Source organism: Myotis davidii, unplaced genomic scaffold (genome assembly GCF_000327345.1).
Source record: "Myotis davidii unplaced genomic scaffold, ASM32734v1 scaffold509, whole genome shotgun sequence".
NCBI lineage: Eukaryota > Metazoa > Chordata > Mammalia > Chiroptera > Vespertilionidae > Myotis > Myotis davidii.
Genome location: NW_006382996.1, coordinates 358,969 through 372,692, shown reverse-complemented (window position 1 = coordinate 372,692; position 13,724 = coordinate 358,969). Strand labels below are relative to the sequence as shown.

The 13,724-nt window shown below is 52.1% G+C and overlaps 2 protein-coding genes across 3 annotated transcripts in view; one reads left to right on the top strand and one right to left on the bottom strand.

Annotated features, from left to right (window-relative positions):
• The first annotated feature begins 3,327 nt into the window (after positions 1-3,327).
• Positions 3,328-8,915, top strand: MMP19 (matrix metallopeptidase 19). The gene is made up of 9 exons (XM_006777829.2): positions 3,328-3,528; positions 3,821-3,906; positions 4,804-4,934; positions 5,145-5,360; positions 5,755-6,000; positions 6,661-6,783; positions 7,348-7,512; positions 7,669-7,796; positions 7,974-8,915. Exons 1-9 carry the CDS (start codon positions 3,445-3,447, stop codon positions 8,382-8,384), a joined length of 1,590 nt encoding a protein of 529 aa, XP_006777892.1. The 5' UTR covers positions 3,328-3,444; the 3' UTR covers positions 8,385-8,915.
• Positions 8,916-9,822: 907 nt separating this feature from the next.
• LOC102754405 (transmembrane protein 198-like) overlaps positions 9,823-13,724 on the bottom strand; it is a 5,443-nt gene continuing 1,541 nt past the window's right edge. The window contains exons 1-5 of one of the 2 annotated variants that reach the window (XM_006777828.2): positions 13,542-13,718; positions 12,314-12,574; positions 11,159-11,740; positions 10,556-10,713; positions 9,823-10,436 (exon numbers count right to left, since the gene is read on the bottom strand). In XM_006777828.2, coding sequence (XP_006777891.1) covers positions 10,299-10,436; positions 10,556-10,713; positions 11,159-11,740; positions 12,314-12,488 — 1,053 coding nt within the window. In that variant the 5' untranslated portion in view covers positions 12,489-12,574; positions 13,542-13,718 and the 3' untranslated portion in view covers positions 9,823-10,298. Of the gene's footprint in view, positions 10,437-10,555; positions 10,714-11,158; positions 11,741-12,313; positions 12,575-13,541; positions 13,719-13,724 lie in introns of those variants that run through there. The other variant, XM_015557432.1, reaches the window with a different exon arrangement.

Sequence of the window (13,724 nt, the reverse complement as noted above, 5' to 3'; positions counted from 1 at the left end):
AGCTGGAGCCTGAGGCTCTGCTGCTTCTTGCTGTGTGACCCAAAACAACCTATTAGAGACTCTTTTTTTTTTCTTTTCTATAAAAAGGTGATAATATCAGCCCTCAGAATTGTTGCTGAGATTTAAATAAATAAACCAATAAATTATCTGGCAGCTTTCACTTTTTTCCTCTATTCTCTCCCGGATTGTTAGTATCTAGAGAATATGGTTCTATCCCCCAGGGTCTCCGGAGGCCAGAGTGCCCCCTCTGTCACCTTTCATGATAACCACCACCTCTCTCACTAACACACACCGTCCTAAACATCCCCGATGGTTTTTTTTCTTATATGAGGTACCTAGGGGAGTAATCTGCTATCAGGTTCACCTGAACTTTACTCCTTTTCCTTGTATCCTCCTTGTCTGTATTCTCTCCCCGCCACCAACCTCAGCTCCTGACCCTCCCCCATGATCCTAACTACTTTCTATCGCTTTCTCTCCCACCCCAGCCAGTTTCCAGGGGCTGCGTCTGGACAGGCAGAGCTGGAGCCAATTCAGGGTCACAGTTCCAAGTAACTGCGTCAAAGTTACTAGTAGTTCTCTTCTGTGTAGAATTTACTGGTGATCTTCATTTTCTTCCTTGTTTATTTTGGTATTTTCCAAATTTACTACAATAAGCAATGAATAACCCTTATTCAGAAAAACACACCAAAAAAACTTTAATCAGAAAAATATTATCATTTTCAATTGGTTCATGTCTTGTTCACAAAAGCAGCGGGACTGAGGGGTGGGGTGTGGAAAAGAGGAACAGATGGGCAGGGTGAAGAAAGAGCCCTGTACGGGGCTGAGCATGAGTTGGCCCCCCAATTCCATCATTTCCTGGGGGCATCAACCTTAGTGATGGGCTCATCAACCTTTCCACAGTCATGGCCTCTGTGACTCATCAGTCAGAGCCTCTCTGTCCTCCCTTGCTGGTCACTGGCCATTTGGGACTTAGTCACCTGATTGTTACCCAGTTGGGTGCTGGGTGGATGAAGGTGACCAGCATCATTGAGGGCAGCAATATGAGTCAGGAGTCTCCCCCACCTCCATCCTGGGGTGTTAAGTGTTCCCCTATAGTCTATCCGCCTTTCAGGCTGGGGTGTGGGGAAGGGCTCAAAATTGGAGTCCTACTGAGAATGTGAGTTTAGTAACCTTTCCCCCATTCCTATCATTACTTCCCAGTGTATTTGAATGGTATGCAAATGTTGTGTAATGCATAATGACAGTGGAGCCTTCCCTGGCTCCTAACCACTTAAAGAGCAAAGCTCCAGCCCTGGACAGTGTGGCTCAGTTGGTTGGAGCGTCATCCCATGCACTGGAAGATTATGGGTTTGAACCCGGTCAGGCACAAGCTTAGATTGCAGGTTCGATCCCAGGTTGGGGCACGGGCGGGAGGCAACTGATCAACATACCTCTGTCATCTCTCTCTCTTTCTCTCTCTCTCCAAAAACAAAACAAGAAAGCTCTAAGCGTCAGTGTACATGTGTTATGGAGTCAGCAGTAGGGTTCAAATACAGGCCAGACCAATTAGGAGCTTTTTGGCGCTTCATTTTCTCTTCCAAAAAATGGCCAGAATTATTCTTCTCTCATAAGGGTTGTGAGATTGAATGAGATAATAGAACTCAACTAACACAAAGTAGGTTTCTAAAATGTAACTTCCCCCCTCTTCCTTATATAGCATTCAGGACTTTCTAAACTCTGGTTCCCACCCTGATCATTTATTGACAAAGATTTATTAAGCACCACCCGAAGGATTAAGCTAGCCTGGGGTAGGCACTAGGGACTCAGTGTGAATGTGCAGTACAAACCCTCAGCACTTATGAGCACAGCTGGCTTTTCTCAGCTCTACACTTTTACTCAAGGGCTGCACTGTCCCTGTCCCTCAGTACCCTTTCACCCCAACCAGCTCATAAGCAGCCTCCAAAATTTGCCTTCTCAAGGTCGGGGGAGGAGAAACTGACTGGGGAACTTCTATGCATGAACACAGGCAATAGTGTGGCGAAGGCTTGGGAGGGACGGGTGCAGGGAAGAGGGGCTCAATGGGAAACAAACAAACAGGAAAAAAACAAGGAGGGCATCTGTAATACTTTCAACAATAAAGATAAATTACAAAAAAAAGAGTCTGCCTTTGCAGCAAACCTTTCCACAGCCCCATGACCCTTAGGATGGGTACCTCCTGCCTGGCATCCTGGTTCCCCTCATCTCAGGTACTTGGGCTGCCCTTACCCTACCTGGCATCTCCCTGTGCACAGCCTCCTGCCCTTTACTTCTTTGTGCGCTTGTGAACTCTACCTCCATACCAGGCTCATTAAATTCTTGAAATCATGACTTTTTATGAAAGCAGACACAAGTCGGCTTCAAGAGCATTTAAATTTCAAACTTGGGCCCGAGCCAGTGGTTGGCAAACCGCAGCTCTCGAGCCACATGCGGCTCTTTGGCCCCTTGAGTGTGGTTCTTCCACAAAATACCACGTGTGGGCGCACACGTACAGTGCGATTGAAACTTCGTGGCCCATGCGCAGAAGTCGGTTTTCATTGTGGAGTGAAAGAAGATGTAGTGTCGACGATCTTAGGTGAAGGGAAAATGAGCGCCCTAGCTGGTTTGGTTCAGTGGAGGGGGCGTTGGCCTGCAGACTGAAGGGTCCCTGGTTCGATTCTGGTCAAGGGCACAGGCCCAGAATTTCGGGCTCGATCCCCAGTGGGGGGCCTGCAGGAGGCAGCCGATCAATGATTCTCTATCATCATTGGTGTCTCTATCTCTCTCTCCCTCCCACTTCTTGTCTGAAATCAATAAAAATATATTTAAAAAACAAACAAACATGAATTTCCAACTTGGTCTTGGGGGCAAAAAAATCTAAGACCTCATTCTTGATTCCTTCACCTGAAATCCAAGCACCTAAGCTGCTTTCTACCTCTTAGCTTCACCTTCCTCCCCACCCCCTACCCCTCACCCCCCATTCCAGAGGAGACAGGGGGGCATGGAGGTTGAAGATGAGGGGTTTGCTGCCCCAGGGTTGCTGGGGCATAGGAATATCCAGCTCCAGGGGATGGCCGAGGTCCCTATCCCTAGTCTTTGCAGAGATTCTGCTTCTCATCCTTCTAAAATGCCCCCCCACCTCCGCCCCTCAACAGTATGCAAAGTCTTCCTACCTGCAGCAGAACACTGGGGCTGGTTGGGGGATCTTCTTGACTCTGCCGTCTGGCAGGGCAGGGGTTAATGGTGAATTACAACATATCTCTGGGCTGAGTCACCTCCCACCGCCACTCCCCCCAGTTCCCCTGATGTTTTATAAAGAGGACCAGAGGCTAGAAAGTGCCAAGAACTGGAGGCAAGAGTGTCCCTGCCCCCCATCCCTGCTCTCTCAGGCTCCCAGAAATTCAGGGCAGGGGCCACAGTCAGCCCCTGGAGCTCCTGTGCGGTGGGACCATGAACTGGTTGTGGCTGGGCTTCCTACTTCCCATGACAGTCACCAGCCGGGCCCTGGGGCCTGCAGAGAAGGAGGCAGCAGTGGTGAGTCCCCTGGGCAAGAGGGACCGCAGCCAGGGGAGGAATTAGGGTGCTGTTCCATGTCCCCTCCAAGCCTCCCTCCTGACCGCAACCCGCCTGCCTTTCCCTTCCTTCCTGGACTCCATGACCTATCCCTGCCCACCTTCCTCTCCTCCCTCTTGTTCCACCGGAGCCCCTTTCCTTTCATCTTCCACGTCTGTCCCCTCCTACCCACATGGTTCTGTTAGGTCACTTAGAGGCTTTACCCTGAGACTAACCCCCTCTTTTACCCTGCTAACCCCTGCCTCTATCATAGGATTACCTTTTGCAATATGGGTACCTACAGAAGCCTCTAGAAGGACCTGATAACTTCAGGCTAGAAGATATCATGGAGGCTCTGAGGTGAGAGGTCATAAAGCGCATGCATCCGGGTTGAGGTTGCAAGGCCTTTCCCTCTTCGTGTCCCTTCCTCTCCCTAAACCCACCGCTGCCTGGCCCAAATCCATGCTGGGATCTAGGGGACGGGTGGTCAGCACTGTGAGGGTGGTGGGCACGGGGTGCGATGGGGATTCAAAGATGAGAAGCAGCCATTGCATCTTCTGAGGCTCTGAACACTCCTTTGGAGGCTCCACATGGTATTCAAACACTGACACTGAGTCACATCCCACAGTAAGTATAATTTATATGTAAAAGTATGAATTGAGTTGAGTTGGGGTTGAATTGTTGACATGCTGTTGCCTTTTTGTAGACATTTAATTCATCATTCATTTCTATTTTGAAGTTTTCTTTTTATATTTTGGATCCAATGGATCATTTTTTTCTTTTTGCTCTCACATCTGTTCACAATCCCTTGAAAAGCCATTGTACCTGCAGTGCCTGATGGATGAAGTTGCCCCAGAGCAGGCTGGGCTGGGAGTGGTATCCAGCTAGGAGGGGAGAAGTCTGAGAGAGGACAGGTCCTCAGGGGGGAGCAGTGGTGGGAGAGTCTTCAGAGCAGGGGATCAGGACATGCTCCCAGAGCAAGTTAGATTGCAGTGGGGGGGTGAGGGGAAGGTTACACCAAGGAGAACCTTACCCGAGTAAGAGCCTGGAGATGGGGAGGTAAGGTTGGAATATTGCCATGACTCCAGAGCAAAGAGAAAGTCCAATTTATGGCAACAGGACACGGGAGTAAACCCATCAGCTTCAGAGATTCTCAGCTATCACTTTGGGCGGCAGGGAGCCGAAGAGCTTTCCTCAGATCCCCAGTCATTCCAGATTCCCCTGCCTTGCTAGACCTACCCTTCTCCCTCTTTTCAGAGCTTTTCAGGAAGCATCTGAGCTTCCAGTCTCAGGTCAGCTGGATGAAGCCACAAGGGCCCGCATGAGTCAGCCCCGTTGTGGGCTGGAGGACCCCTTCAACCAGAAGACCCTTAAATATCTGCTGCTGGGTGAGGCCTGAGCCTGGGAAAGGGGGGATAGGCAGAGGTGGCACGGACAGCCTGGACTAGCTCAGTGTTGAATGGGTGGTCGCTTGATTGACCATCACGTGGCTGGAGGGTTGTTACATAGCTTTGCTGAGTGAATGCACAAAGTCAGCAGAGCTTTCTGGTTGGCAGAAGGATTTATGTTTCTAATCTATATCCTGGTCCAATAACCAGGCCGCTGGAGAAAGAAGCACCTGACCTTCCGCATCTTGAACCTGCCTTCCACCCTCCCACCCCACACGGCCCGTGCAGCCCTGCTTCAAGCCTTCCAGTACTGGAGCAGCGTGGCCCCCCTGACCTTCCGGGAGGTGAAAGCTGGCTGGGCTGACATCCGCCTCTCCTTCCATGGCCGCCACAGCCCGTACTGCTCCAATACCTTTGATGGGCCCGGTAGGTACCGGCTTTCACCAAACAGACCTCTGAGATGATCTCTGTCCCCTTGAGCCATGGAGTCTGGAACCTTAATGTTTAGGCTGATCCCTGTGCCCTTCTACCCCTACACTCTCTAACCACCTTCTAACATTCCCTTGGGGAGCAGCTGGACGCTGCTCAAGGCACAACCCAGAGAAGACTGGGCCAGAGAGGAGAGAGTGGTGGGGAGGTGACATAGCAGAGTGATGGGCATCCCTGTAAGAATGGGGTGGTGACGGGGGAATCTGAAAGAAGAGAGCAAGGTATCCAAGAGACAGTGACCAAAGATGGGAGAATTTTATGGGAATGGAGTACTGGGAGTTTATTACAGAAGTTCTGACCTCTTTCCTATCCACCTTTTGCCTTTGTCCAGGGAGGGTCCTGGCGCATGCCGACATTCCAGAGCTGGGCAGCGTGCACTTTGATGAAGATGAGCACTGGACTGAGAGGACCTACCAGGGCGTAAACCTTCGCATCATTGCAGCCCATGAACTGGGCCATGCCCTGGGGCTTGGGCACTCCCGATATACCCAAGCCCTCATGGCCCCTGTCTACTCTGGCTACCGGCCCCACTTCAAGCTGCACCCAGATGACGTGGCAGGGATCCAGGCTCTCTATGGTAGTCCTTCCCCTAGTGATCACAGGGTCAATCTGATAAGCATCTGCAGGTGTGAAGAGGCAGTTCTAACCTCCATTGAGGGAAATGGCTTAGCTTATTTCTCTTCCTCCTGCCCAGTTGTTCAGACTTCTATTTTCAGGGACTGTTTTTCTGACACTTCCACATCTAATCTTGCTTCGGGGCCTGTCTCCCCTCAGACCCATTCTTGGGGATGAAGAATGAATATTCCAACAAATCTCCTTCCTCCTAAACCAGTGATGGCGAACCTTTTGAGCTCAGCGTGTCAGCATTTTGAAAAACCCTAACTTAACTCTGGTGCCGTGTCACATATAGAAATTTTTTGATATTTGCAACCAAAGTAAAACAAAGACATATTTTTGATATTTATTTTATATATTTAAATGCCATTTAACAAAGAAAAATCAACCAAAAAAATGAGTTCGCGTGTCACCTCTGACATGCGTGTCATAGGTTCGCCATCAGTGTCCTAAACCAAAACATGTCTCCTGCTAATATCAGTATGATCTTGCCTCCCACCAAGGGACACTCTCTGGGATTCCCTTTCCCCACCTCTACGGGGCCTCTGAGCCAAACTTACAGGGGAGTGAGGAGGTCAGGAGTTAGAGTTCTCTCTCTGAGCAGCATTACATTACCTTGCAGGCAAGAAGAACCCTGAGACAGAGGATGAGGAAGAAGTGACAGAACTCATTGTACCCCAAGTGCCCACAGAACCCAGTCCTATGCCAGATCCCTGCAGTGGTGAACTGGATGCCATAATGTTGGGTGAGGCCCTTCCCCTCCAGGCTATAGGCAAGCACTGAGGACAGCCGGCTGACCTTGAGACCTGGGCAAATGGGAATGACGTAGGATCACAGCAGGAGCAGGCAGGAGTTAGTGGTCATAGAAAGAGGCATGTGGCATGGGGGGTGGGGGGAGAGGGTTCAGAGACAAATTAAACATGGGCCAGGTAGGCATTTACCTCAGTTGCTGTAAGAGCCACATCTGGAAATACAGCAAGATGGAGAAAACCATATTAACTGGATGTCTATTAGAGAAGGTATTATACCTGCATGGAAGAATAACTTGGAAGCCACTGGGGTGGAAAGTGAGGTCCCCCAAGGGGGAGCAGTGACCTGCAAGATTTTAGTTTTGCTAAGCGGACCAGACCTCAATTGCTCTCAACAACAAAGGAGAGGCTGAACTCTGGGTCCTCCTTCTCTGCCTCCTTGATCTTACTGAACTACAGTTGGATGCATTTTTGAGGAATCAGGCTGTGGGAGAAGGGAAAATTATCAGCCTGCCTGAGATGACCGTCTTTTTAATTTGTTGATGCACCTTTGCTCTCAGGGCCCCGCGGGAAGACCTATGCCTTCAAGGGGAGCTACGTGTGGACCGTGACAGACTCAGGGCTGGGTCCCTTATTCCAAGCATCTGCTCTTTGGGAGGGACTCCCAGGAAACCTGGATGCTGCCGTCTACTCTCCTCGGACACAATGGATTTACTTCTTTAAGGGTAAAGGGACTATTATGTGTCGTACCTGAGAGGAACTACCATCAAAGAAGCCATAAAGGGGAGGGAGCGGTGAGAAGTTTCTGAGAGGGTGCAAAGGAGGAACCAAAACTACCTGCTGAAGACAGAGGTGATTTGTATGTTCTTGTATGTTCTCAGGAGACAAGGTGTGGCGCTACGTCAATTTCAAGTTATCTCCTGGCTTCCCCAAGAAGCTGAATAGGGTAGCACCCAACCTGGATGCAGCTCTCTATTGGCCAGTCAACCAAAAGGTGTTCCTCTTTAAGGTACATACTTCAAATCAAGGGCAAATCCCTTCTTAGGATGGGTGGGCTACTTCACACGGAGAAGCTAAGACTTGTTTCTAAAGGGAGTTTTGCAGCTGCTGTGGACCGAGGGTAGGTATCTGGGGTCCCTAAGCTGTCCCCTCATGCTCCTCTTTTCCTTACCTACCCCATGCCTAGGGCTCCGGATACTGGCAGTGGGATGAGCTGGCCCGAACTGACTTCAGCCACTACCCCAAACCCATCAAGAGGTTGTTTACAGGAGTGCCAGACCAGCTCTCAGCTGCTATGAGTTGGCGGGATGGCCACGTCTACTTCTTCAAGGGCAAACAGTATTGGCAGCTCAACCGGCAGCTTCGAGTAGCGAAGGGCTATCCCAGAGATATCGCCCACAACTGGATGCACTGTCGTCCCCCAATCCCAGGCACTACCCCGTCAGGTGGAGACACCACTCCCTTAGCCACAGGCCCTGACCCCTCAGTCACAGGAACAACCTTGGGTACCACTTCCTTGTCCATAGATATCACCTTGAACTCTGACCACTCACCCAGAGACACAATCCCTGGCAACGTCATCCCCCCAGAGGCCTAAGACCTCAACCAAATGTCTCCTCACTGGACTGCAGGTGCTGCCGCAGGGACATGGACCATAGACCTCAGACCTCTAAATGTCCCAGCTCTAACCTCCATTCCCCTGTGCTCTGGGTCAGCCCCAACTCCATCCATTTCTTCTCATCCTAGATAGCACTTCTAACTGCGTTACCTACTCTCTGGAAAACAGTGGTAGAGAGGAGGTGTCAATCAGGCCTGACAGGAGGCAACAGCTGGGAAGCTGAATACTTGCGTCTTGTTCTTCCTAGATGAAGTGCAAAAAACCAACAGCAGCATGGCCAGTAAAATGAGCAAGGCTTTTGGAATCCTTGAGCATAACATTGGCTGCTTTGTGATTTAAGCAAGTTAATTAACCTTGTTGAGCTTCAGAGTTCCCATCTGCAAAATAAGGTTAATACCAAGCCTGCAGGGCTGTTGCATTAAATGAAATACTATATGTGAAGTGCGTGACAGTGCCCGGCACATTTGTGCTTAATAAAGGCTAACTCCATGTTCACAAGAGAGGACTGAACAACTCTTCCTCTGGCTGTGTGCGTGTGCGTGTCTCCCCTACAGTAGTCCAGTCTGCTAAGGGAATCCTTATCAGATTTTTCGTGGACAGAGAACTTGTCAGCATGGCTAACTCTTTGCTTTGGGATGCAAAGAAACAAAAGAGCAGCAACAACAGAGGCCAGACTCCCTGATTCAGTGTTTAATTAATGCCACTTTATTCACATGTTCATCCTCCCTCTCATCATAGCCTTGCCGCCTAGGAGAGGGATATGTCTTCCTCCATGATATCTTCCTTCATGCCGTCGGGGGAATCAGGGAACTGACTTTGAGGGGGAGAGTCAGAGTGGGGAGAGTTAGAATGGACTAGTGGCTTGGACAAAGTTCTGGTTAAGGGAGAAATGAGCATCACCGACAAAGAAAGGCAGAGAAGGCACTTGTCTCCCATACAGCCCCGAAGACCGGCTCCTCTGGGCAAAGGGCAGCACTCCGGCATGTGGGCCAAGGCTCCCTCGGAGCAAGAAGCCAGCTTTTGGGGGAGGCGGGGGCTGAGCCAGGCACTGCCCAGGTCCTTCCCCACATCGAGAAGAGAAAGGGAAGCACCAGGGAGGACAATACCCCCACCTGAGGTAGGAGAAGGGGGCTGAGCCTATGGGGCCTGGGGGGAAAGGCTCATCAGGAACCCAACTACCCCCTGATGAGGAGCCTGGGGGTTAGGGGATCCTGGAGCTCCTCTGTGCCCTTCTCCCCATCAAAAAGCTATCAAGTGCCCAGCCAGTGTGGCTTTGTGGTTAAGCATCAACCTAAGAACCAAGAGGTGGCTGGTTTGATTTCAGGTCAGGGCACATGCCCCAACTGTGGGCTTGATTCCCGGTAGGGGGTGTGCAGAAGGCAGCTGATTGAGGCTTCTCTCTCATCGATGTTTCTATCTCACCATCCCTTCTCCATTCCTATCTCTCTAAAATTCAATAAAAACACATTAACAAAATAAGCTATCAAGTGCTTAGGAGGCTTCCTGATTTTCTACAGTTCCTACAGAAACAACACCCCTTCATTTACCATTTTGTGGCACACTGAGGCCGGTATATAAAAGGCTATCTGGGTAAGCACCCCCCCTCCCCCCCCATATGGAGGGAATTAGGGAGTCAGTTACTTTAGGGAGCAGGGCACCTCTACTATTGGACAGACGTAGCTACTCATACTCCACTCCTCTCCCCTCTCCAAGATTCCTCTGTATCTGTCTCTGAAACCTATCCATACAGGTCTGGTCTAGGTTGGAGCAGATTCCATCCCCAGGTCTAAGAGGTGGGGAGGTCTGTGTGTGAGTCCTGTGGGCTCAGGTCCTGCCCTCCTAGTGCTCCCAGGCCCTTGCTAGCGGTATGGGGGTATCAGTGGAGGTTTAGGGTCAGGTCTGGGTGCAACCAGAAGGTGTGGTGAGGGGTATAGTGGAACCATAGTCAGAATCCAGATCCAGGATGGTGTGGGGGGCTGTGGCCTGGCTGCCTGGTCCCAGTTGGCGATCTCGAAGGCTCTGGAGATAACTCTGGAGGGGCACAGGGCAGAGAGGACAGAAGGAAGGGCCTGGGTCAGTCCCCGTCCCACCCTGACTATCCCATGTCCCCTCTGCCCCATCCCCCAGGATGCCCCCTCCCCACCACTCACTGGAGCCAGACTGTCAGCGGGGCTCCGGGCGTTGGTGGGGAGCTGCCTCCGGTAGCTGCCCTCACAGAGCCCCACCCCATGGGAGGTCCGGTGGCACTTGGCCTCCTGCTGACGGATCCGAAGAAGTTGGAGATGCCTTCGCTGGTGGCTCAAGACCACTGCTTGGGAGGGGGCGACACAGACTGAGGGAGGCCTCTTTAGACCCCAAATCCCACCCCCAACACACTCACTCTCTAGAGAAATCCGTTTGATCTTGTTCTGGCTCTACCAAACCTTGTCTCCCCCCCTCCCCTCCTTCCCCCAGTTCTTCTAAAAGAAACTCTTCTTTGGAGTCTTCCTACTCTCTCCTCCTGGACTTTCCTGAGATCTTCATTATCTTCCATAAACTGTCTCCAATAAATAACTTTCCTATTCCCACTGACAATTTTTCTTCTCATTCTTACCCAGACTTTTGGCTCCTCCAATTCTAACTTCCTTTCAATGTCCTGCCCCATTCTCCTCTCTCCTCTCAAGTGTACTTCCCCCCTTCCCCTCCTCAAGTCTGGGACTTGGGGACATGAGAAGGCACAGGCTGGCTGCTTCTGTACCATGGCACTAACTCACCATTGGCGTGGCCTCCATGTTCCTCATCCATGAGCTTCCACTGGGCCAGGGACCCAAGGGCCCCCAGGGCCGGCCACGTCCCCAGCAAGACCCAGCTATACCAGCAGAGAGGAGGCAAGGCCGGAAGTGCCTGCAAGCGTTGGCCCAGCCGACTGCCCAGTGCCAGCCCTTCCAGGAAATAGTCAGCACAGGCCACCAGCACCGCAGCACCCAGCAGGGCTGTGCCCAGAATGGTGAATGGACGTGGCCACCGAAGCGTAAACAGGGCTCCCAGCAGTGCCAGCCCCACTAGCCCCCCAGCCGGTACCCAGGCTGAAGGTGGTTGGTAGATGGGTTCGGTGCCCAGCAGAGCCCCGGCACCCAGGGTTAGGCCTAGCAGGAGACCAGTCAGGAAGAGCCCAACACTGCGAACCAGCATGGTGACCAGGCCGCAGAGGAGTCCGATGCCCAGCGCAATGCCCGCGCTCACCTCCAGGCTCAGCTGTGTCTCTAGCACTCGCTCCTTGTGGCACAGCAGAAAGATCACCAGAGCTCCTGATAGCAGGCCGGAGAGAAACATCACTGCCTTGAAGCAGCGGTAGCCTGGGAAGGGAGGCAGGAGGCACTGAGAGGTAGGAAGGGTTGAGGGGAGTCCACAGGGATGAATGACTCTGCTGGTGAGCAGAGGAGCAGAAGACAGGACACCCAGGAATCTCAAGGCAAGAGGCAGAAAGGAATAATATCAGGGAAGGCAGAGACTTTTCAGAAACTGTGAGGGGATGGGAGGGAAAGAAGGAGATAAGATGGCTGCATTGAGGGGAGTAAGGATAGAAAAAAGGTCTAGTCCTTCCAGGAATGGTAGATGGGAAGAAATCAGCCTAGGCTGATTCAGGTTACTGGGGAAGGGTGAAGAAGCCTTGAGCAAGGATGATAATTTGGGAATGGAGTTTTGAGGTAGAAGGCATGGGGAAGGCAAGAGAGAGTGCCAGGGGCCACAGCTGGAGGGCATGGGGGGCGATAAATAAGAGCTGGCAAGAGCAGCATGGGCCACACTGAAGGTAGGCATTCCCTGACAGAGTGCTAGAGGTAGCCCAGGAGCAAAGGAGACAGTTAACAGCATCCTTGAGGATGACAGCCTTGGGCAGCTGCCCCCCAGAACCGTGGCTCTGCCCTCACCGAAGCAGCAGTAGATGATTCCAAAGCAGCAGCAAAGAGCACACACCAGGGCAGGTGCCAGTTCAGGATTGTCCTGGGGTTCCAAGACACATCTTGGGTCTGGAGGCTCTGGGAGTTGTTGATTAAAGGGCCTGGGGTCAGAGGTCATGGCCAGGGGCAGCAAAGCTTCCTCCATGGCAGGAAGAGAAGGTGGTCACAGAGGGGGAGGTCAGTGTCAGCTCCTCTCATCCATCCATGAATGTCTCGAGGGGTTTGGGAAACCTGCAAGGGAGTAGGGGGCAGCGACTCAGGTGCCCATGAATTTTGAGGACTTTGTACCTCTATTTCATTTGAAGAAAGCCCAATTTCTGGAGGGACCATGGCCCTTCTGGGGTAACTAAAGAAAACTTACAGGATTGGGTCGAGGGGAGCCAGCTGGCTCTTTACCACCCTCTGCAACAAGGACACTAACTAAAACGTAAATGAAAATCTTATAAGGGGGTGAACCTTTTTTTGCCCCCCTAACTTTCCAGGGTGGGATGGGAGGAGTAGGAAGTCCTAAGATCTGTGGCGGGAGGAGTCCAGGGGCACTAATGGGACTACAGCAACCTGTTCCAACTGCAAAAAGAAAGCTTGCCCCCACCTGCAGCTGGGACTCAGTATGACCACACTGGACTAGGAAGGGTGGGGTTAATAAAAGGGGGAGAAGGAGCAGAAAGAGGAGAGAAGGGTGGGGTCTCTGGACGGCTGCTCCAACCCCAGAGGAGAGGGGGGAGTGGCGGGAACCAAAAAAGTTTGGGGCAAGGAATCCACATTTGCCATGGTTTCAAGCCTCTGCTTCTTGGGAGATGGAGCTGTTGGGGGAGGGGCCTCCGGCCCATCCAGCCCCAAGGACTCCCAAGGAATAAGCAGGCACCTGGCCCACAGATCGGTTCTGGTAGCCTCCTGCTCCTCCCCTCATGGCACTGGGACGTGTCCTGTCCCTCCCTTTCCCCAGGGGATTGGGGCTGACAGTGGGACTTGAACTCGGTTCCTGCGAGGTCACCAAGGAGGGGCTGGTATGGGGGCACTGTGAGAGTGGGGTGGGTGGATGCAGCCACGTCCCTCCCGCTGTCTTCTCCTGGACATCACGGTCCTAACAGGCTGGAGGGTTGGTTTGGGGAATCCCTGGGGTTCCTCTCCTCAATTCTCTTGGAAGCCTAGGGACCCCAAACAAGGAGAGGTTTGGGAGGGGGTGTTCACTACTCACCACCCTGCCAGGCTGAGGAGAGGAAGGGGGTGGAAGTGCTTCCCTAGACCCCCAGCTGCATCCCTGCCCGGAGGTCCTAGGTGTCCGGCGGCTGTCGGGCGTCGGCACCCCCAAGGCCACTCAGTTAGTTGCCCCCTAAACTCTTGCAAGTCGTAGCCCAAGCCCCGTGAACTAAAAGCAGCC

Coding starts and splice junctions, on each gene's coding strand:
- MMP19 (XM_006777829.2), top strand. CDS start 3,445: ATGAACTGGTTGTGGCTGGGCTTCCTACTTCCCATGACAGTCACCAGC. Junction 6,784..7,347: donor ACTGGATGCCATAATGTTGG/GTGAGGCCCTTC, acceptor CTTTGCTCTCAG/GGCCCCGCGGGAAGACCTAT. Junction 7,797..7,973: donor AAAAGGTGTTCCTCTTTAAG/GTACATACTTCA, acceptor CCCCATGCCTAG/GGCTCCGGATACTGGCAGTG.